At 42.4% G+C, this 23,413-nt stretch overlaps 1 protein-coding gene across 1 annotated transcript; it reads right to left on the bottom strand.

Moving 5' to 3' along the window:
• Nucleotides 1-7,357: 7,357 nt before the first annotated feature.
• Nucleotides 7,358-22,671, bottom strand: LOC108937611 (homeobox protein Mohawk-like). Its single transcript, XM_029253715.1, has 7 exons — nt 22,564-22,671; nt 21,481-21,752; nt 19,322-19,481; nt 18,348-18,501; nt 15,818-16,129; nt 8,560-8,593; nt 7,358-7,544 (listed from the first exon to the last, which is right to left on the bottom strand). Exons 2-7 carry the CDS (start codon nt 21,654-21,656, stop codon nt 7,358-7,360), a joined length of 1,023 nt encoding a protein of 340 aa, XP_029109548.1. The 5' UTR covers nt 21,657-21,752; nt 22,564-22,671.
• Nucleotides 22,672-23,413: the final 742 nt, after the last annotated feature.

Genomic DNA, 23,413 nt, shown 5'->3' with positions numbered 1-23,413 from the left:
ATAAACTGGCAAAGCAGGGGGGCATGGTGGCACAGTGGGTTGGCCTGGGTACCACTCTTCAAGTCCTGCTTGGGGTGCCTTGTGACAGACTGGCATCCCATCCTGGGTGTGTCCCCTCCCTTTCCAGCCCTATGCCCTGTGTTGCCAGCTTAGGCTCCGGCTCCTCACGACCCTATACAGAAGAAGCGGTTTCAGATGTTGTGTGTGTAATCTGGCAGGGATCATGAACCTCATTTCCTGCTTCCTTGCATTGTTTTATTTGAACTGGCCCTGAAATGCAGAACTCCTGCTATGTCTTGTTTCAGATCCTCAGCTGCATATGGGAATGAGTGAGTAGACACATTATTCAATATCCTCACTTACAGTACAGAACTGAAGAGATTAGAAAGCTGTTGGTAAGTCATTTTGTTCATAAATCCAAAGTTATCTGCTTAATCACACACACATCGTCTGAACCACTTGTCCCCTACGGGGTCGCGGGGAGCCAGAGCCTAACCCGGCAACACAGGGCGTAAGGCTGGAGGGGGAGGGGACACACCCAGGATGGGATGCCAGTCCATCGCAAGGCACCCCAAGCAAGGCTTGAACCCCAGACCCACTGGAGAGCAGGACCCCATTCAACCCACTGCACCACTGCACCACTGCACCCCCCTCTAATCTTAATCAATAAAACCTTAATATTAGAGGTCCCTCATCTTTACAGGTTAGGGTTGGTAAAATTCTCAGCTATAGCTGTAATAAATAAAATACTGTTACTTGATTTTAATTGTTTCTGCTTTTTCTTAATTTGGCACTACACTAAAATTGATACTAACTCACACACACACACACACACACACACAGATCTTCTGAACCGCTTGTCCCATACGGGGTCACGGGGAACCGGAGCCTAACCCAGCAACACAGGGCGTAAGGCCAGAGGGGGAGGGGACACACACCCAGGACGGGACGCCAGTCCGTCGCAAGGCACCCCAAGTGGGACTCGAACCCCAGACCCACTGGAGAGCAGGACCCGGTCCAACCCACTGCGCCACTGCACCCCCCGATACTAACTCAAAATCCTGAAAATAAAAATAGGTCATCTCCCAAATAGTTCAGTGCCAAATTTTGTCCAATTCACCCCGTAGAAATGCCTTGCATTCCTCATCTTGTTTTCAGTCATCAGCACTGTGGAATACCAGACATGAGCTATAAACAGTGTGGAAATGGATTGAATCATGGCACTCCCACAGCCCTTTTCTGTTCGAGTGTTATATACTGGGGTTGGGGGGGGGAGCGGTGGCGTGGCATGCTTGGCCGAGTGTTGCTGCATAGCGGCTCTGGCCTTTGAGTCCTTCCTGGGGTGTCCTGCGGCAGGCTGGCGTCCTATCCTGGGTGTATCCCCCCTGCGCCCTGTGTTGCTGGGCTAGGCTCTGGCTCACCGTGGCCTCAGACAGTGTGTGTGTGTGTGTGTGTGTCTTATTTACTGCCATCTCCTGACTGAGAACATCAATGCAGGTCTTGTTAATTGTCCAGCAAACTGAAATTTTAAAATCCCCAAAATGTACAAATACACTGGAAAATCTTTATTTAAAAAAAAAACACAGCTCCTAACTTAGCCATTTGTAACACCAGGAACTGCGGCACAGGAACGAGTGAGCACGTGCCGTTGTTTTTTAAGGCTGACTTACAGTATGGGAATGAATGATCGACACCTAGGGGGTTGCACAGTCACTATAATTTTGGGACAATTTTGCTGTTTAAACTTTTAACCCCTCTGACCTTTTCTCACACATTCCCTTCATGCTCTTCAGTACGGGTTCATCTTTGCTATTTCTGCATAGTTCTGTCAGCACTTTAACACCAAGCCAATTACAGTTTTACACATTTATACACCTGGATACTTTTAGTGGTTTGAGAAGCACACTAGACACTTAATCTGTCCTTTTTATTAGTATTTATTGTTATGATTTTGCTGTAGAGACCCACTCATCTCGAGTAAATTGCTTACATTTTTCCATACTACCAGTTCACATAAATAGTAAGAAATAGTGAACAAAAAAAATGCCTGACAGCAGTGAGCTATGGTTTTGCATTTTTTACACAGAAAATATATTTTTTGCTTCCATGAGAATGTTTCCCTCATTGGCAATTTATAGCTTTCTGTTGGGTAACCATGCTGGAGGAAATCTGGAACTGTTGGTAATGTGTCTCTGTAGCCTGAGTAGTCTATCTAGAACTGTCCACTTATGTCCTACTCTTATGGACACTTTATCTGAGACTTATTTTTTTCTGAAATTGAAATCAGTGGGGAAAAAACATTCACCAAAAAGAGAATATATGGATCAGGAAGTGTCATTTATCACTTATATGACACATTTATTTAGGGGATATAACCCTACCGAACATGACAGCATGATTGTATTTAATAGTAAAGAATCAGTTTTATTTATGTGTATGAATATGTAGCATGGGTGCATGATTCAAGCAAGCTGAAGGCATGATTGTATATAGGTAATTTTTTGAGGCCTGCTCACCCAGCTGTTGATGCTTCACATTTACATTTATTCATTTAGCTGATGCTTTTCTCCAAAGCAACTTACAATGTTAAGGTTACAAGCAGTACAAGCTTACAATTATTCACAGATTTATACAACTGGCTATCATTACTGGAGTGATCTTGGGTTAAGTACATTACTCAAGGGTGCTACAGCCCAAGGTGGGATCAAACCTCCAATATTTGGATCTAAAGGCAGTAGCAGAAACCACTACAATACCAGCTACCCCAAGTTCTTTGGGAGAAAGTCAAATTGAGTTGACACCCCATGTCACAAGAGTTTTTGTCAGTCATCTCTGGGTTCAGCTGCAAAAACTTCCTGTTTCCATGCAGACCTTTTCAGATTCAGAAGGTCCACACTTTTAATCAGACCTTCATCTGAAAACCAGTATCAGATATCTGGATCCTGCATGAAACAAATTTACATTCACATTCATTTACAGAGAGGATGCTTTGCTCCAGAGTGATTTACAGTGGGGGATGTGGTGGCACAGTGGGTTTAACTGGGTCCTGGTCTCCGGTGGGTCTGGGGTTTGAGTCCCGCTTGGGGTGCCTTGCGATGGACTGGCATTCTGTCCTGGCTGTGTTCCCCTCCAGTCTTATGCCCTGTGTTGCTGGGTTAGGCTCTGGCTTGCTGTGACCCTGCTTGGGGCAAGTGGTTTCAGACAATGTGTGTGTGTGTGTGACTTACAGTGTTAAGCCACTAACTATGCGATCACTCACAGTACTTATGTTCTCTTCCATTAGCAGTGGCTGGAGTCTCCAAGGGCATGGACATTAACAGGGTGCTGAATGTTAGCGTAAAAGGTTAGGAACCAAACGGGAGGAGTGCGTACGTCTTTCTGCATCCAGCAAGGATGGCTTCGGAGTCAGGCGCATGTCGAAGTGCTCACGCATCTGCAGAGACGGCAGCACAAAGGAAACGCTGATGAAATCCAGACTGGCTGTATCCACGTGCCGGTTTTTTAACCAGCTTCGTATGAGCCTCGGGAAGATCGCTCTCCTCATAAGTCGCCCAACGGGAGGAATGCGACGTGGACACGTGTGCCGGTAAAAATGCAGCGCGAGATCGAACACACCGCGTCTCTTCTGCACACATTACTGTGGCCCAGCAATGCAAATATGTCAGAAGTACCGGTGTATAAAAGAGTACGTTAATATTTAAGACATTCTGGGACAGTCAGACATTACAGAACTGTCTGAACATCTTAATGCACCACTGTGTCCTGAAGGTAGCCTAAATAATCTGAAAATGCCTTTTTTAGTCTTTATTACAGGGAACTATAACTCAATAACAGATGAGAAACTGCTTAATGCCCTATTACACAGCGCAGTGTTACTGATGGTCCTCTCAACTTGCGTATGTAATATGGCGGTGGTAAATTTCAGCTGAAATGGGCCTATTAAGATACCTGTTCGGCTGCCTAAGTAAATATTCGCTGCCTTGGCGAAATACGACAGAGCGGCTCTGAACCCTCACCATGGCCCTCCTCACTTGAGCACTATATATGAAGAGAAAAAATCGAAAGGAATTTGCCTTTTTTCCATGCAAAGTGGTTGATGGTGGGACAGTCTATGGCCGAAAGGGTTTTCTGCAAAAGAGATTATGAGTATTTTCATTTTTTGAATATCTGCCGAGGCCCTTTTGAATAGATAATTACAACGTTTGAGAAACAGCCGTGGTTGCGTTTGTCATTTCTCAGTCACTGCTAACTTTTGCTGTAGATAAACTAAAAGAAAACCTGCTCAGTGCTGATGACGGTTCTGTTTTTCACGGTAGGGAGGGTGTCGCTCCGCGTCCCTCGACCGGCTTTGAATCTCTGGACCGGGAGCAGAAACGCGGCACAGGAGATTACGGGTTTTTACCCTCCTTCCTGCTAAGCCACATTCCTGTGACAGCTGGCTGACGTTGGGCTCCTTTTACTGACGTGGATTTGCACATACTCCAGAGAGCCTTGGGTGGACCTTTTCGCATTTAGTACAGCTCATTCATATAAGAAAAAAATCTTTAAAATGTGCAGACGTCCAGTTTGAAATGAGCTGATTGTCCCAAAACTCTTTCTATTATTACACTTTTGCTGTAGTTGTGGAGCTACTGAGACCCTGTGATGCATCTTCTATATACTGACCATCAGATGAAGTATGAGGCTGGAGAGAATGGACAAGAACGTGTTTTCTTCCTATTTTTTTCCTTTGACCTCCTAGTAATCAGTGGCATGGGATGAAATATTAGAAATCTTGTAGAATGGGATGTTATCAGAAAGGTTTTGTGAAGAAAACCTTCACCTCAATCCACAGCTCAGACCTACTGATACCACTGGGTATCAGAAGATATTTTAGTCACAGAACAGAGTCCGTTCATTAGTTTCTATCAATCCTTGTAATTTATGGGCATCACTTCGTTTTCAGTTGAAATAATAATGTTTTTATTGTCTTTTCAAACTCTTCTTTTAAAATCCAACATTTCATGAAAATGCTCTGAAAAAGGCACTGGCTTTTGACTCTTAAGTGTGCAATTCACACATCATTCAGGATGTTCAGAGCCCCAGATTTAACGCTGTTTATGTCATTACGGCGAGCCGAGATGAAGATAAATTAAATATTTGACTTATGAACTGAAACTTGGCATGAAGTACATATACTGGAAAACCTCTCTCTCTCACTCTCTTTTTCAGCGCTTGTGTGTGTGTGTGTCTGTGTGTGATTTTAATTGACAAATGAGCTTCTTTACTAATGTCACCTATGCCTTCCAGCTGGCTTTCAATAGAGTGGACTACAGCTGTATAAAATGTGAATATACTCTATTTATTTGAATGTACAATAGTTGTAACTTCAAAGTCAAGATTTGAAAATTAAACTAAAAACTAATAAAAATATAGAACATTTTTTGATGAAAGGCTTTTTACAACAAGATCGACTTTCTTTCACCTGTTGCACCGAGCTTTGCAGAAATCCGAGACCCTGAAAGTTATTTACAGAAAATAACATTTTGAGCTTTTAATCAAAACAATACCTTAACTCAGATATATAATCTAACTGCAAAAAAAAGAAGCATTTCATTTTTCAACAACTTTATTTGTCAATCTGTGAAAGTAATCATACATTTAACAGTTTTAATGCAAGAAAATTTTCAATGTAATGTGATAGTATGTTTGGTCGTAGGATAATTATCCAGTCTCATTACAATTTACATAAAAAACAAATGACTGATTCAAAATTTTGCAATAATTTATAGATGTTAAAATGTATGTGCAATCTGAGTGCACTGTTTTTAAAATAATAATAATGTAATAATTTTATTGAAATTTACAGTAAATGGGTTAGATTTAACTCTTTAGAATGTATGTCTACACTTCTGACAGTTTCAGCAAATAAATTACAGTTTTGAGAACTACATGCTGAATGTAGCCCTCTGTCTCTCCAGAATGAACCATATGCATTTTTACAGGCTGCCAGATGAGCAAATCAAAAAATTAACAGATTAATAAATGTAATTAATTCATGTTTCTTTTCAAAGAAATTTATAAACAAATGTTTAAAAGAATCACAAATACAATGGGGTGAAGTTGTCAGTGATTGCAAGTCCCTCCTGTTTTCACAAATTTACCATCAGTGTAAAATGCCTAAAAAGCAACTCCAGGTCAAGTTTACAAATATTTGTAGATGTACATAAGAATTGTGTATAACCTATGCTAATTTGTAGTCATAACTTATTGCAGTTCTGCAGATACTGAATGTATACATTGTTCAACACCCTGAAAATGGTTTTCTCCCACTATAAAAATATGTAGCATCATATTTCATATCTTTGTAAAATGATTTAAACCTAAAGCAACCATGATACACTGACTGAAAGGGAGGCTTATGTAGGGTAACACAACGATCATTATAATGTGTATATTAAATATCAAGTTACATCCAGCTATTTGTAAACAACAATCGAGCTTTTCACTGACACAAATAAATGTTTCCATTTCTGTTTGGTTTTCTGGTGATACAGGCACTGTTATTTTACCAGAGTAAAACATGTCATTGAATGGCAAGTATGATGATAGTTGCACTTCACTCTGTTTTTACAGGTATGCTCTAAGCTGATGTGTCCTCACTATACGTTCACAGTTATATGGTTGTTTTCTTTACACCAATATTGATTTCTGGCCTTTTTTCCCTCTCAACAGTGTTATACAAATGACTACAATTGGAGGAGAGCACCTTTTTTCTTACGAAAACTAGAAACAACCTTTGCTCCACTCAGTCAGCTTACTGTATTTTTTCGTTTAGAAAATTAAGCATATTTTACCTAAAAAGAGTTTGACAGTTCTAATGCCAAATTTATCACAACTTTTTAATAATAATGATAAATAGAACTTCACGATGGCCTCATTAAATGCATTAATTTGACTTTCATGTCAGTTTTAACTTAGTTGTCATTTTATATTCAATACTGTTTAGATGATATCAAAAATAAAAAAAAAAATGCTTTCAAATATCAGTATTGCAGATGTTATTATTATTTTGCTGAGTAGTCTGGCTGTTCTCTTTTATTGACAGTCTCTAAAAAAAGGTCTTCAGCAATTGTAAAACAAAAAAAAAAAGAACATTAAACAGTATATTCTATAGATATTTTACATCAAAAGGCACATTTGGCATCATAAAAATACAAATTTTGGAATAGAAAAATGTATAAAATAAGTTAATATAAAAGTGTTTTGCTCATAATGATGCTATTAACATTCAAACATTAACTATGAAATGAACACTTTGAAGCACAAGAAAAAAAGTTGTTTCTCGCAACCATACATCAGGTGACATACAAAAGGGCTAATACTTGTGCATCGCTGGCATTTTGACAGTCTTTATTTCTGATATATGTGAGGATTTCTGGATGATGCAGCTGGTGGTCTCTGATGCGCTGTCCTTCGCCTGCGCCAGGTTCGTCAATGCCATGGCCGCGTTCATCTCCTTCCAGTATGTCTCATCTTTGCCCCGCACCCTTCCCCTCGGGCCGCTGCAAGCAAACAGAGCAAGGTCAGCTTCTGCAACTCCCAGAGCTCCTCTCTTTCTGCACATGATTTTTTAAAATATGTTGTTACAGGTGGTCCTCGTCTTATGATGTATGTGACTTATGACATATGTGACTTACGACAACCCGCACTTACTACGACTGTCCCATTAACCTTATTATATTATTTTCGAGTTACAGCATCTATTTATGTCAAAAATGTATCAAAACGTTGTTTTATTTACAGAATGTTTAATTTGTGATTCCATTTAAGTTAAATTTTTACAACAGCTAGCAAGCAAAAGCTTGTGGGTGCAGAAAAGAAAAAAAATGCAAGAAGCAAGATTTAAAAATGAAACTGAAAATAATAGTGCAGCATGAAAACACTGTAATACTGAACTATACTTATATTATTATTCTATATTGGTATTATTTTAAAATGAATAGTGAGTGAAATTAATTAAAAAAATATAGCAAACTCCTATTACGTAATGTAGCATTGTCTATATCCTCGTGGTTCATATAATTGTCACGTCCACGTTCGCACCACAATCAACAGCACCTGACTCCGATCGAGCACTGGGTGACAATCAGAGCACTCAACTTTAAAAGACCCTCCTCAACTCCTTCGCACCCGCGGAATCTCACTGAGACAACCGTCCCCCTTTGCGCTCATGTCCTGATCTCCTTCATTCCTAGTCCCAGTTCTTCATTCCCCGGTATCCAACCATCCGCCTCGTCTACTGACTATGTCCACAGATCCTCGCTCCCACTCTGACGACCGACTCTTCGCCCGTCCCGACAACGAGAACTCGCCTGACCCCTCGGTTCCTACCAAACGATCCTGCACTCGGGTCCAGCCATCCCCGCGTCCTCTGTTCCTCGTGACAATAATACAGCATAAGGGGGTTTGCGACTTATGACAAGGTTTTTGTAACGGAACTAAGTTGTAAGACGAGGACCACCTGTATAATAAAAGAAGTATGCAATAATGCAAGAGGAATATGCAGGGAACACTCACTGGTCACATCTGGTAGGACCCTGGTCTGTGGTGTCTGAAAGAAGAACAGCAGCAGAAAGGGGTTATTCCTTTTGGTGAGGATGGGTATTAATGACAGAAAGCTTGAGTTTATTCAGGGAGTTTGGGTCTCTAGTTGAACATTGTACCTCTCTGTTCCATTGTACAAGGAGAGAGTTAAAAAAAGAAGGTCTTGGGGCCATGTGTCCTGGAAGGCAGCAGCGCTATGTCACAGGACTGAAATGCTGCATCCCGCAATGACGAGAGCAAGTGCGCTTTACTGAACCGGCCATCTCGAGCCCACTGTTGTTTATAAGGTGGTGAGAACAGTGATTAATGTCGCAGATGAAAATCATTACAGTGAACAATTGACGTAACCAGAGGGCAGACGAGTGAAAACGCATGCAGTCGAGTAAATGGCTTTGTTTCTCCAAAAAAAAAAAAAAAATGAGTTTTGCAGCACTGCTTTCGGATTAATGGCACCAGAATGTCAGGTTCTCGTGTTCTTCGCTGAAGTTCAGCCAATTGACGCCAGTCGGGGTGACGTCAGCTCTTAGAGTAACAGCTCACCCACCATGGAGATCTACCTAGACATTAAATGAAGACAGCATATGAGGGCTGACTGCAGCTTTCTGAGACTGATCCCAACGCACTTGAGCCGTGTTGCTGCAGTTGTGTGGATGGGGGAGTAAAAGTCGAGGCCTTGTGCGTCTACACCAGTAGTAGGACCTTCTTCTGTCCACTCCTTCAGCTGACGCAGCCAATAGTTCAACCACCGTTGTGCGACGGTCATGAGTAATGTTTCTTCAACTGTGCGACAAACACGTTCCACTGAATTTTATGCAAAGCTCAGGAAAAGTGGTCGGGGACCTTTGAAGTGAAGTGATTCATCAGACATATGGAACAGTCAATGAACATGCCAAAAAAAGATGTGAAGATGTGAAAAAAGCCACAGCCGCTGCCTTTTAAGACGATGTCAAAAAAGTTTGCTGCTGCACATCTCTGAAAAGTTTTCGGACTGCTACAGGAAGTGTACAGATTATGAAGGAAGGTCCTCTAAGAAGGAAAAGGTTCCCAACCCTGAGGAACCACCACAATGAGTATGACAGGTATCGTCTCAAAACGTTTCAACCAGCCCTCATAATTCGCACATGATACCTGTTATCTGAGAAAGATCCAGCACAAAAGGACCTTAAGCTATATACTTTAGAACATTTAAAATGCCTTTCTATTTTTGTAGACAATTCCTGTGTTTCACATATTGAGGAACCTTTGTTTCACACCCCACAAGAGGAAACTTGCAGCATCATTAGTGAAGGCTTGTGTCAAAATGACCAGCATGTGATGTGTTACTTGGTCTTTTCTTGGCACTCTATAGGCGTCAATGTATTTTGGAGGCAACGGGTGGCGTAGTGGTTGGAGCGTTTGCCCTGCAATCAAATAAGCCTAGTTTGAACCCTGCTCCACCTGTAGCATCCTTGATCAAAGGACTTACCCTGAAATGATACAGTAAAAATTACCCAATGGTAACATTGAAAGTCATTTTGGAGAAAAGCTTCAGAAAAATAATAGTTAATAATGTTTCAACGTACAGATCCATGCACTTTTTAGTCAGTGCAGTTCTTTACAGGGATGTCACTAGTCTTTCCAGAAAGGTGGAAAAAAAAAATCCACATGATGCACAGGCATTTCCAAAAAAGCCCACAAAACACAAAAATTCAGCTGTGCCACCACCATCTGCACTCATGATAGCAAGGATCTGGATCTGTTCTTTAGGAATCTGGGACACTCTCGTTAAAAGCAATCCAGAGCAGAGCTGCATGGAGCTTCATGGCTATCAGATGTTATGATTTCAGGTCCTAATACTGCAGCCTGACCATGACACTGAGTAAATCTGAAATACTATTCTTTTTATTATTATTTCAGATTTCTCTTGGTTCTATTGGCTATCTTTAAGTCTGGTGTTCTTAACCTGGTATCTGTGCCCCCCATGTATGGGCTTCAGAAGGATTGTGAGGTGCAGGTTTGCTCTGTAAATAATACTGTAAATAAAAGTTACAATTAAAATAAAAATATTACTGTGTAACACAATGCAATACGAAGCTAATCAAGTTTCAGTGCAATAAACTGACTACAATATTTCCTGAAAATCTATTTATGGACATTCCTCTATATAGGGTTCTTAGTTTTCATCGGGTTCTTAAAGGGCATTGTGGCCTAGAAACGTCTCACTTAACTCTTTACAAATGAAGAAGTTTGTATACAGAAGTTTGCATATAACATATATATAGTTTGTATATATAGTAGCACATTCAGAATGGAGGGTTTTAACTGATATGAATGAAAACCCAAAGGAAAAAAGTTTATTCCTTTTCTAAATGAAGAACATTGAGTGTTAAGAAGGCTGATTAAAGGACTGAAGAAGATTATCAGGACTTTAAAAATGAATACGTGCCATTGGCTGTGCTGCGGACACTGCAGATGAACTCCTCCCAGATTCCACCAGGAATCCACCTGGACACCTGATGACTCCTAATGGACCATGAGGTTCTGAATTGACTGTTCTTATTTAGCCCGTCCAAAACAAACTGACTTGTGCTGCTCTCTCGGTTTTGTGCTGAAAGAGGATGTCTGCTTTATGTCATCTGTGTTTACGCTCCCTGGTTTCACAAGTCATTTGCTTCCAAGCACTGCTCCACCCTGCCGCTGTTTCCAACCCTGGCTCCACCTAGGATGGAAAGGTGCAGAGGTGGATGAAGACCCAGGTCTGTGCCATTCCACGCTGGCACTGCGCATAACTCTGGGGCTGACATGTGGACAGAATCTTTCATCTGGACATAAAAAGCCACTGAAAAGTCAGTTGATAAACCTTCTCCATCATGGAGAGTGTTTGCTCTAAAAGCATACATGGGAAGCCATGGTGAAGCTGGACACATTTTTGACTGGCATCTTTCAGCCCTCTACACGTGTCTGTATGGTCCACCTGTGGTCTGGGTGGATCCACCACCATCCGTCATCTGTCATCTCCTTCCAGGCCCAGGTGGAGATTAACTCCTTTATAGGGATTTGATTGCAAGAACTCCTATGGAAATTATTTTTATTGACTCATATTCTCAATAATCTGTACAAAAGTCCTTGTGCAAAAACTTTCAATGTAAAAACTTGTGGTTTGAGTCTTGTTTTAGTTTCTTTGTAGAGGAAAGAGCCAGGTCATGGTAGAAATGCAACGCGTCCTGGTGAGACACAAGCCAAGAGTCATTTGCATCCCGGGTGTGGCCACGTCCACTGGGATCCATCCTGGGCATGAATCCTTCTCCTACGGGAACAATGTACAGAAACTTGGACAGCAGTCACAGTGGACAAAATAAAAAATTCAGTGCCGTTTGCCTAAAACATCTACTACTCTGATTTCCATGGAAATGGTTGGGCCAAAAACAACTAAAAAGCTGCAATAAATCAATGGAGGCCTGTTTGGTCTTTGCTACTGAAAGTCCTTCTCCTCGACGGCCAAAGTGCAGTAACAGTATTGCTTCTTTTAAGGTCACCAGGAGAAAACGGTTCCCATGTTCAGTCAATGCTCAAGAACAACAGATACAAAGAACAGCGATCTTGAATGTTTCAAAGATGCCATGAGTTTTGAAAACAGCTCAGAGTTTTGTCATTTGTTATTTATGTAAGAGCTCATCTGTCCTTTTTTACCCAAGGTAAAATATGCACATTTTTAAGCTGGTGAAAATAAATTTAAAAAATAGTCCACAGTACTTCCACTGCTGCTGTGTCTTGTGGTTTTATGACCAGCACGACTCTCTGTGAAAACTGCCAAAGCCATTTTTTGGTTGTCAGTAATTACATGCCCAGTGTAAGATCATCCAAGCTTTCGAGTTGAAGCTGCCGAACCCCTGAAATCATAAATGGGTTAGAACTGTCGGCCGTCCAAACCATGGAGAGCAGGTTTTGGAAAAATGGAGCTGCTGACTTTCTCAAATTCTGACCTCCTTGAGGTGATCCATCGTGTGCCAGACAAATCCCGAGCAGTGAGATGTTTTCCAGAGAAACACAGGAAGGTGAGCACTGCAACATTGCATCATATCAGTATATCAAAAAATTAGAAAGATGGCTGACAATATTCTAGCATTCTTACTTTTCTGTGCTGGCCTGAGGCAGTAATGCCAGGTTTCTGCCTAAAAGAACCGTGTGAGGATTTTTTTCATTCCCAAATGTTTTCCCATTCAAATTAAAATTGTAGTCCACTGTTTCTTTGATAGGGGGGTGCGGTGGCGCAGCGGGCTTGGCCAGGTTCTGCTCTTTGGTGGGTCTGGGGTTCGAGTCCTGCTTGGGGTGCCTTGTGACGGACTGGCATCCCGTCCAGGGTGTGTCCCCTCCCCCTCCAGCTTTGTGCCCTGTGTTGCCGTGTTAGGCTCCGGCTCGCCGCGACCCCACTTGGGACAAGCGGCATCAACCAGTGTGTGTGTTTCTTTGACAAAGTGCAGCCGTTTCTGGAATCCGACTTTTCCAGTGATTGTTGAGAAAGGACGGTGACCAATGGTCTGTGAAGGTTCCATAGCGATGAGCAACAAGGCTGTGGTGGACCATTGTATTGCGTGCTCCACCTCGTTTCTCAACCCATAGCTTCTTCTCCAGTTGCTGTACCTGTTTGTAGACTTGCTGCTCTCTTTTTGGCAGATGATGAAAGTTTTCCTCTCTTTTCTTGTTCTTTAATTCCGTTTGTATTTTTAGACCTCTTTCGTGGCCTGTTTCTTATATCGTCCACATTGAACACTATTGGATCGAACAAAGTCAACACATACTGAGCAGTGCAGGGAAAGGGGTGTCCTTAAGTTCTCCAGTGAGAGGCACCCGTGCTGCTCTGATAATTACAGGGATCAGAAGGACAATTTTCCCCCCTCATCCCTCGCCACGATATTTGAGTAGGTAACTGCAAACTGTACAAATGTTTTCTTTGTTCCACCAAGGATCTGTGTTTGCTTCTGTATGAAGTTTCCATTTTGAGTGGTGGGGTTGCGAGGGGGAGTTTTAGGCAGGAGTGCCAGAATAGATATAATAACTGGCTGGTGCCCTTCATTATTCAAGATGGAAGGCATGCAGACTCACTGGCCACTTTATTAGGCACACCTGTCTAGAATAGATCAGTCATGGAGGTGTAATGCTGTGGGGTTATTTTTTCAAACTCATCATCATTTCAACGCTGCCAAGCACCAAAACATTGTTTCTAATCAAGTTCATCTGTTCATGGCCAAATGGATACTTCCAGCAGAATATTGAGGCATGTCTCAAGGCACACTTCCTCTCAAGATGGTTCCACAAACATGACATTACCTTTGCATTACTCCAGTGTCTGCACAGTCCTCACCTCTCAACCCAATAGAACATCTTTGGTGGAACACAGTGTTAGTAGAAGGGATGTGCAGCCAGAAAACCTCCAGAAACTTTGTGAAACTGTAATGCTAATATCTACCAAGAATCCCATGGAATGTGCCCAGCACACTATAACTGAATTCATGTTCTTCTGGAGGCAAAAAAGGGTGCTGCCAACCAATACAAGTTAAATGTTCCTATTAAAGTGGCCAGTGAGTGTACCGGTTTACTGCAGCTTTAAAAAACATTCCCTCAGGACTCAACACAACACACCTCTGTCAGTGTAGTCCGCAGTATTTACGTAACAATATTTTTCACATTACATACAGAAAAATTCAAAACCCTACATGTCACAAATAACAAGACGTCAAAGAGGCAGAAGGGTATTCACAAAGTCGGCCAGCGTTTCAGGATGTGGAAAGCCCTCTAAACAATACAAGTGACATCTGCAGCAAAATTTTCAGTCATCGGTCGAACATTTCAAATATGTTTTGGCTAATGTGAAATAGTTCTCTAAAGCACATCAGATGTTTGATGTACTGAAAACACAGTGAATAGCCAAGGACAATGTTAATAGAAAAAGGCACAGTTAATGGCTAAAGTGAGTGCTAAAATGAGCCACGAGTTCAAATACATAGCGACTGTCACAGTGAGTAACAGCTAAACATTTCCATACACCCTCATCGGCTCAGTTCAAGCCAACACGCAAAGGCACGGCTGAAATTTCGGCCTGATATTATCTGCTTACTTGTAAATCCGTATCTTTCACAATATTGCTAAAATCCATTTTGCAAGGTATCAATTTTATTGCATTAGACAGAGTAGAACACAGCTCTAAGTAAAGGAAAATTATCTAAGGAGATTCCTGGCGTTTAATACTCGGTTTAAGAGTAATTTGCCATAAAAGTTCTGGCACACGCGGTGGAATTCTTCAGCTCCTTGTTTTCAGTGGAATTCCCTGAAGCACCGTCATTTTCATGCAAAGGCCCTGTAGCATTTCTTGTGGAAACACACAGAATATCAAAACCCGGGTCCAGCTCACTCCCTCTTCGCGTTATTCCAGCATTTGCTTTCATCGCACACATGAGGGCCTAGTTACCGGCTGTTTATTTTCTATTGAAAATTTTGCCAGTTTTGCTCGATTGAATACAAATTGGGGTACAGGTACAGGGTAGTGGAAAACGTTGGCCCTCATCACTCAATGCAAGAGATCTGAAATATCATACGAAGTGTCGAAAGCGCCTTCTGTGAAAGAATCTGGGCAACTTCCAAGGAACATTAGGTAGGAAATGATGCAAACTGAAGGCTAAACTTTATATTTCCTCACCGCAGAATGGTCAAATTTATTTTTAATGTTCATCATCTGCAATGAGGAGCTAGCAGGTGTTTTGCAGGGGCCGTACCAGGAGAGCACGGTTTCCGGAACATTCCGTGCAGTCAGATCACGAGTCGTCCTCCAGCACAAAACTGCTCAAAATTTAGAAATTTTGATGCTTAAGTGACACATTCACCAAACTCGTGAGCCTCAGAGTGAAATAATGAACTGAAAACCCAGCACTGCTTGCACAGTTATAAACTAGTTTCAGAAAAAAGCAGCTCAAAAGCAAGCAAAAACGGGCTCGGTATTGCGCCACTTTTTTGAATTAGCGCTTGATGGACACTAAATAGTTCCATATAGGAAACTCTAGAAAAGCCCTTCAGATGTAATGACTCTCACAAAGAAAGTGTCAGCAGCAGCAAAAGGGGACCAAGAATCGAGATGGGAGAAAGAGTAGAGGACTGACTTGTGGTTCAGGTTTGGAAAGGAAAATGGGGCATCTAAACAAGAAAGGGATGAGAAGACTTTGCATCTTCAGGAGAGAATGTGAGAAACTGCGATTCTTACCACTGCGGTAAACAAAGTTTCCCTCCGTTTCCGAAGATGATGGCGAGAGGATCTCCTCATCGTACTCGTTGGAGCTGAACGATCCCGAGTGATTTCGTCTGCGTGAGTCCACCACTCTGCTAGAGGCCATCACATGGCACAGCGAGTCGTTGAGGTACCTGTGTAGCAAGCTGCTCTTGTACTTGGGTGGCGACACATAATCCTCGCCAAGGCCTGGTCCAACCATGGCTCCCTCCTTCTTGATGACACTCTGGTACCTGGGCTGGCTGAACTCAGTGCCACTGGACTGAGTAAGCAGTGGGGTCTCTCCATCTGCCATGGCAGGGGCACAGAGAGAACAAAGTACAGCTGAACATCAGACAAACAAGCTGCAGCTCCATCCAGTCCTCCATCACCCTCCTAAATCATTATTCTCCATGTCAGCCTCCTCTTTAAGAGTAAAACTGATGGAGGCCTGGTCTCCTTTCAAAAAAAAAAGAAGAAAAATTAAAGATGTTTCTAAAACCCACTGTTTAAGTCCATTCAAAAGGCAGTTAAGATGATGTAGAATGATGGCTTCTCTTAATGATTGGAAATATGCTTTTAAAAGCCACTGAATACCAGATGCCATATGGGAGTTAAAAAAAATTAGAAATTAAACTAGATATCCTGCAGGTGATCGTGTGGTTCATTTAGTCTGGATGTAGCCAAGTTATTATTATTGGAACTGCTGTGTATGAGAAACAGTGCTGTTCAAAAAAGGCTGAGCTTATATTCATTTCAGCTCCGCCCTGCGGTTGCTTATGAAAAATATGACCCCATCCATATTCAGCTGGCTCCATTGTGGGTTGCCGGTCATGCCGTCTTCTCCGTTACCGCTGTAATGTGTGTAAACCCCTTTCCACATGTTGACCACAACTAAATTGGCCACCTGAGGTCATATTACCTCCAGGAGACTCTGGCTGAACATCTCTGCAAACTTCAACTAGCAGGTGTTGTAGTGGAAACCCTTTCCTCTGGGACTGACAGAAATGAACCGAACCAGCAGAAGCAGTCACGCAGGACGAAGGGGAAACACACACTAAGGTCACCAGATTGAAAACCAAGAACGACCTACATAGGTGTTTTAGAAGAGTGAGAAGATTTTAGAAGAGAAAGAACCGTGCATCTGCAAGCAGGGTTGTGTGTAGATGCACAGGGCTGACGTACGCTGTAGACCCAATATCACAAGGGTAAGTCAAAAAGTATCCGCAACAATGTTTTCAGTGTTTTGTAAAAAACTATTCTTTTGTGTAGGGCGGATACTTTTTGAGTTTCCCTTGTATGAAGCAGCTTGATATAATGCAAACTCAGCTGTAGAAAATTCATAGAGCTTGGACTTCAACTTCCACATTATACTCTGTCTATGGTGTATCTGCAGTTTAGGATTGTAGCTGCAACCTCAATTCAATAAAACCCAAGCAGCCGATCCACCTAAGGCTGATTACATTGGTGAACAGCAACTTTGTCACATGGAATATAATGGGCTTCTCAGCAGACTTTTTTAATGCTGAATTCAAAAATGAAATCAGACTTTTTCCATCAAGCTTAGTTTTCTTGTGACCTCAACTTCATTATTCTGTTCAATTAGTGATACAGCACCGCATTTTAACTACAGTACCATGTTCCTAACAAGCATTGAGCGAAATCTAGTTATTATTGCTCTCTAGCATACATAACCTCGAGACAAAGGGAGAAGACATTACAGCTGGCACAGAACAAGAACTGTATTCATGTACTTGAGGAATAAATTTCCCAGGATTAGTGATGCTAAGATAAAGGAAGGCATTTTTTGTAGGTCCTCAGACACGAAAACTGATAAACGATGACATATTTGATGAAGGGTTAAGTGGAGTTCAAAAAGCTGCGTGGCAATCATTGAAAAGTGTCTGCAAAAACTTGCTGGGACACTGTAAAGCTATCTATCGTGAAGTAGCGAGTGACCTCCTGAAATCGAACCAAGCTATGGGATGTAACATGTCATTGACAGTTCATTTCTTGGACTCTCAGTTGGACTTTTCCCGTGGCAACCTCAGCGCAGTGAGTGACAAGCACGATGAATGGTTTCACCAGGGTATTTCAAACATGGAAACGCGGTACCAAGGCAAGTGGGCTCCCAGTATGATGGCTGACTACTGTTGGACCCTTAAGAGGGATGTTCCTCAGGAGAAATTCAGCAGAAAATCAAACACTGCTTCTTTTTAGGTAAGACTTTTGTGCTTTTAATTAACTCGTAAATACAGCATAGGCTGTTATCAAAGTAACGTTGTGTGTCACTCAAAAACCTTGACCTGACAGAGACATTCTGAAGACATTCAAATTCAGCGCAGAAAATACTATAAGATTCACCAATTTCACAAAAAGAAAAATTTGTGATTTCATGTCCCTCCATGCCAGCTTTACACTTGAGCACACAGCTCTCCACAACACGCTGGCGTTGGAACGCACGTCACCAGTGGTACCTGGGACAGGGTCAGGATGGGTCAGGGCACAGACGGGCGGGTCAGCGTACCTTCCGAGCAGCTGTCATCGCTGCTCACGCTCAGCCGCTCCGCGTTCCCCTGGACATACTTGTTGTACAGCTTGATGCGCAGCGCCCAGCTGAGGTTAGGCTGCCTCACCGTGTTCTTCAAGCGGCGTCGGGCATTGGCGAACCAGTTGGACACCTGTGGAGCACGATCACAGGTCAGGAAGGATCGAGAGCTTATAAAAGCTGTAACGGCAGGAAACCATGCGAAATAACTGTAGAAGAACACCGGAAAGAAGTTCAGATGGTTTACAAAACATCCCAGTTTTGTGTGAAAAACAGGCACGATTGGACCTTCTCATGTTGGGTATTGAGGCGCAGCGTGAGAGGGTCACGTTGGAGTTCGGGGCAACTCAGCTGGGGCCATTTGACATACTGTTTTCATACACCGTTTCAAAAACATTTACACGACGTTTCCATTAAAAGGGCAATTGGTAAAAATGTCTAACAGCTGGCTTGTAGTTCTCGAAAAGGCTGCGTTTCACAAAGGCGTTTCATGAAAGAGTTTACACGCGCTTATTCTGGGGTTCACAGCCTCAACCAAGTCCCACTTTATATGTGAAAGCTATGTCTTCAGACAATGAAACAATTTAGATATTAGTCCAGGTGTCTCCCATCTCACAAGCAAATTCCTGAGTGTTGTGAATGGCAGCTTACTGTTGATTTTGTTCCCTTTTTAATTATTTTTCATCATTCTGCATTCAACAGAAAACCAGTTCCAGCACGTTAATAACTCCACAGTTACTAATATACAAAGGAAATAGCACAAAGACTCATAAACCCGTTATGAGACCGTTATTAACAGTTTATCATGACTTGCCAGCCAGAAGACTGTAGAACTTAAAACAGCAGGTTGTCATCTACTCAACACAGACCCACTCCAGTTACCTTCAGTGGGAATCTGGGTTTGAATCCATCACCTCTCAATGTCCTGAAGCTACCTTGGGGAGGGTTCTCACCTGGACCAGGGTCATTTGAGAGCCGAGGGCCAGCAGGATCTTCTCCGTCTTGGTGGGGTACGGGTTGTCCCGGTGCGTGTACAGCCATTGCTTCAGGGGGCGAGCCATGTCTTGAAGGGTCTGCCGCTTGTGACGCACCTTTGCACCACTCTGTCGAGGCCTGGGGGGCAGAGGACCATCAATGATATGTAATATCCCCACAAATACATATATACAGAGCTGTCAAAGTGTCTTCTTTTCTAGCAAGATACAAATCTGTACATAGGTGGGCAATGATCTACGTGCCAGAGATATGTGCATTTTACTGCACATGCTGATTAATATCAAAATACACTCAGTGTTTTCAGTCTATAGGTGCAAGTCCGGTTGCGGTTTTCTTAGGCCGGCAATGTGCTTCCACAACAGCTTCACTGTGAGCCGGGTGAGCAGCAGGAATGCCGCCCCACTGGGTGAGGCCATGTGTAAATTAGCTGTTTGTTTTGTTTGGTAGCCTGTGCATTTTTTTTTCAGTCAGCATGGGCAAACTGCGGCAAATGAAAAAAAAAAATAACGCTCGCTTTGACACCCGCAAGTAGACGTTTCTAAAACGAGCGCCACGCCTCGCTTTCCTACCGCACCTCGTAAACTCGATAAAGCTCAGCAGACTGGTATAGCTCCTAAATCATGTGCTTAAAAAGTGAATAAGAAGTCAAAGCCAAGCGACCCGTAATTTAATTTCCCTAATAATGCCAAGAATTATTATGAATGCAATTTGATTTGTGGGATCACTTGTGACTACCTGCAGAGGTCAGTATGGAGCTGAGCAGCCTTTTCTTCCTCACTTACAAATTTCCATCCGACCTCAGACTTCCCTAAGGCTCTTATTCTGCAAATATTTTCCTTGTAATCTTCCTCTGCATGAGCCACCTATAAGAGCAGTTCTGGCGGTACATACCTCGCCTTAGAGTTAATATTTTAGAAATTATACTCCCTGCAAATCAGCACCACACAGTAATCGTGTTTTCCCCCCGTTTCACCTTACCTCTGCACAGCCATATCTTACATTATAATTATCCATCAGACTGACTGTATGCCCATCTGTCTGTGTATCAGTGGGAATGTTGGCATAAATCCATGACAACAAGCAGTTACCATACTATGAGCACATTCAACGTGTGCTGAGTACAAACATCACTGTGTGCTCCTCAGTGTCTGAGAAAGAAGAGAAACCAATGACAAGATAATTTTATTTTTGTATTCTAAATAATCCTCAAGTGGTTCTGTATAAATACTGACTTGTATGACTTACTGTGTGTCAAAATTGTCTTACTGAAACAAAAATGCTTTAGTGTTTTTTAAACTGCACAAAATCAGTTGAACTCACTCTGTCCCTCGGAGCTGCTGAATCTCTGCCAACATTCAAAAAGGGTCTCAAACCCAACTCTTTCAGTGCAACTTCTCTCCTGATAGCTACATAAGTGAGTCCAACACCATCTGCTATGATTATCTATGTATTTGCTATATGAATGTATAGTCAGCTGTTTAAGGGATGCGAACCAGCAACACGGCGGTATCAGACGGACAAGCTGTGCGTTGATAATCCTGTGTCTGTGTCTGAAGCTCTTCATCTGTCTCTCATGCACTTTTACTTACTCTGAGTTGTAGGTTCATTTGGAGAAAAGTGTATCCTAAATGTAATCAGGTAAATGTAGTTAAAATATTGCTAATTAATTACATATGATTAATTAATTAATTATTAATTATTTCAGATGTTCATCCAATTTCATGTACTTATGAAAAGGCAAAATTTCTGTTCACAGTTGAAAGACAATTGCCAAATAATACTATACAAGGCATCTACCAGCTGCAGATATTCAGATGATTACCAGTCAGACAGTATTTTATGAGTGGAATATATATTATATGAGTGGAACATATATTTGGAGTTTGCCATTCCGTGCTCTGCTATGTTCTGAAAGTATCAAGACTGTTCGAGTTTTGCAAGAGGTCAAAGCAGCTGGAAATGCCGGACAGCAGCATTATTAACACCCCATGCTGCCCTTCCGCACTAATTCAGTGTATTATTGCTGCGTTACATGTTTTTTTCTAACTAAAAATCTTTAGCTTTTAATTCTATGTGATGGATTTTTGTTCTTTCTCTATGAAGAACAGGAACATACCCGGGTCTCCTGTGTCTGATGGCAGCGCTGTCCTTTACAGCCGGGCTGCTGGACAGTATGTCAGGGTGCTGTCCTTCGATCACCTCGATGTAGTTCAGGCTGCTCCTCTCCACCTCCTTTGCATTGTCCTCAAAAATCACCTGGCTGCTTAGCTTGTTGAAAACAACTGTGCTCATGATTGGTCACTGGCCCTCCGACTTCTCGCTTCTCCAAACTCCCGTGGGTTTGGACCCCGCACACTAGTGGAGTCCACTGAAAAGTGTACTGAAAACCTGGAAAAAACCCCAAAGAAGAGCACTAAAAGCATCCAAAATTAGGCTGCAGACTTCTCTGCGTTCATGCACTGTCTACTTTATACATGCATACTGTGGACAACTGAAACATAATTTATACATAACACTGTGATGAAGCACAGTTACCGTACTGTGAATACCAGAAATTACAGTTACAGTATAATGCGCAAAAATGCTTCAGTCTTCACTTGCAGCACACATACCTAACTGTAACTATAAAGTTCATATTGCCCTAACGAGGAGGTATGTTAGTAATTACAGAGTAATGAACTGAGCAGCAGAGCTTTCATGTAGGCTCCTGGTATGCCAGGGCACGTGCACAGCTGCGCTTCTGTTCTGTGCCGCCGATCAGACGCGTCCGAACGCAGCGCCGCAAATACCGCTAATGAGCCGAACTCGCGCTCCAGGTTCAGAACTATCTTAGTCTTACTACGATTCTTAGGGCTCCTCCGTCAACAAACACGAAAAAAACCAACGCGATGGTATGTTCTCTAGTATCCTGCTGTAATGCACTTGGACACTTGTTGTCCGGTATTACTGGACTGGAGCACTCACTTGTTTTCTTTGAATTTGTTACAGTTGTGCTGATGTGACACATCGTCATCATCATGCAGGCTACCCTCAAAACTTTTGACAAAAGGTTTGTGAACTAGTAAGCCGGATTCCGCTCGTTCTGTTTCCAAAATATTAATTTTTCATTATTATTATCATCATTATTATTATTATTATTATTATTATTATCATTGCGTAGAAAAGTGTACCCAAGGACAGGGAAAGTGGAGGTGGTTACCTGCTGGGGGAGCGTCCCGCTGCCGTCCGCTCTGTGGCCTCTCACCCCACTCTCTGCGTCCCATTCCCTCCGCGCATCGCTCCCGCACGGCTCCTCGGCTCGCGCCACGCGCAGCGCGCGCGCCCGTTTCTTTATCCCGAGGGTGGCGGAGCGGCGCCCGGGAACATGAATGTTGCGCCCTTCTCGTGTTTCCCCGCAAGAAAAAAAAAAGAAGAAAAAAACCGCTCCGTCCGTCCAGTGCGCTGAATTCCTGAACAATCTGAAAGCCTGCTGCTGCTGGTGCTGGAAATTTCACATTCTTATAAAATGTATACAGTTTTTACATTTACATTTGCTAGCTTTCCTCCAAAGCGACGTGTCTCATAGAAAATACTTGTACATTCAGAATAATAGAGCGTGAACATTTACACTACATGCATTTAGATCATGGTAGAAGTGAGTGCGAAAGAGATGAGTTTTAAGACCGTTAAATGTAGGGAGAGATTCAGTAGTTCTGAGTGAGAGGGGGAGGTCATTCCACCACTTCGGAGCCAGGATAGTAAATAACATAAGTGTAAACACACATTTATATATATATATGTATATACATTTATATATATATATATACATAAAATCTCTGTCTCACCCCCACATGGGGTGGTGTGTGTGTCTTCCCCAAGCTCGGGTCTGCTACCAGAGGCCTTGGAGTTTGACGGTTCTGAGCAGTATCTTAGCTGTTCTTAGGACCGCAGTCTTCTGGACGGAGACTTCGGACGTTGTTCCCGGAATCTGCTGGAGCCACTCTCCCAGTCTGGGGGTCACAGCCCTGAGTGCTCCTTTTACCACTGGGACCACTCTGGACTTCACCTTC

Source organism: Scleropages formosus, chromosome 7 (assembly GCF_900964775.1).
Source record: "Scleropages formosus chromosome 7, fSclFor1.1, whole genome shotgun sequence".
NCBI classification, from domain to species: Eukaryota; Metazoa; Chordata; class Actinopteri; order Osteoglossiformes; family Osteoglossidae; genus Scleropages; species Scleropages formosus.
This window is presented reverse-complemented; position numbering and strand designations above follow the sequence as displayed.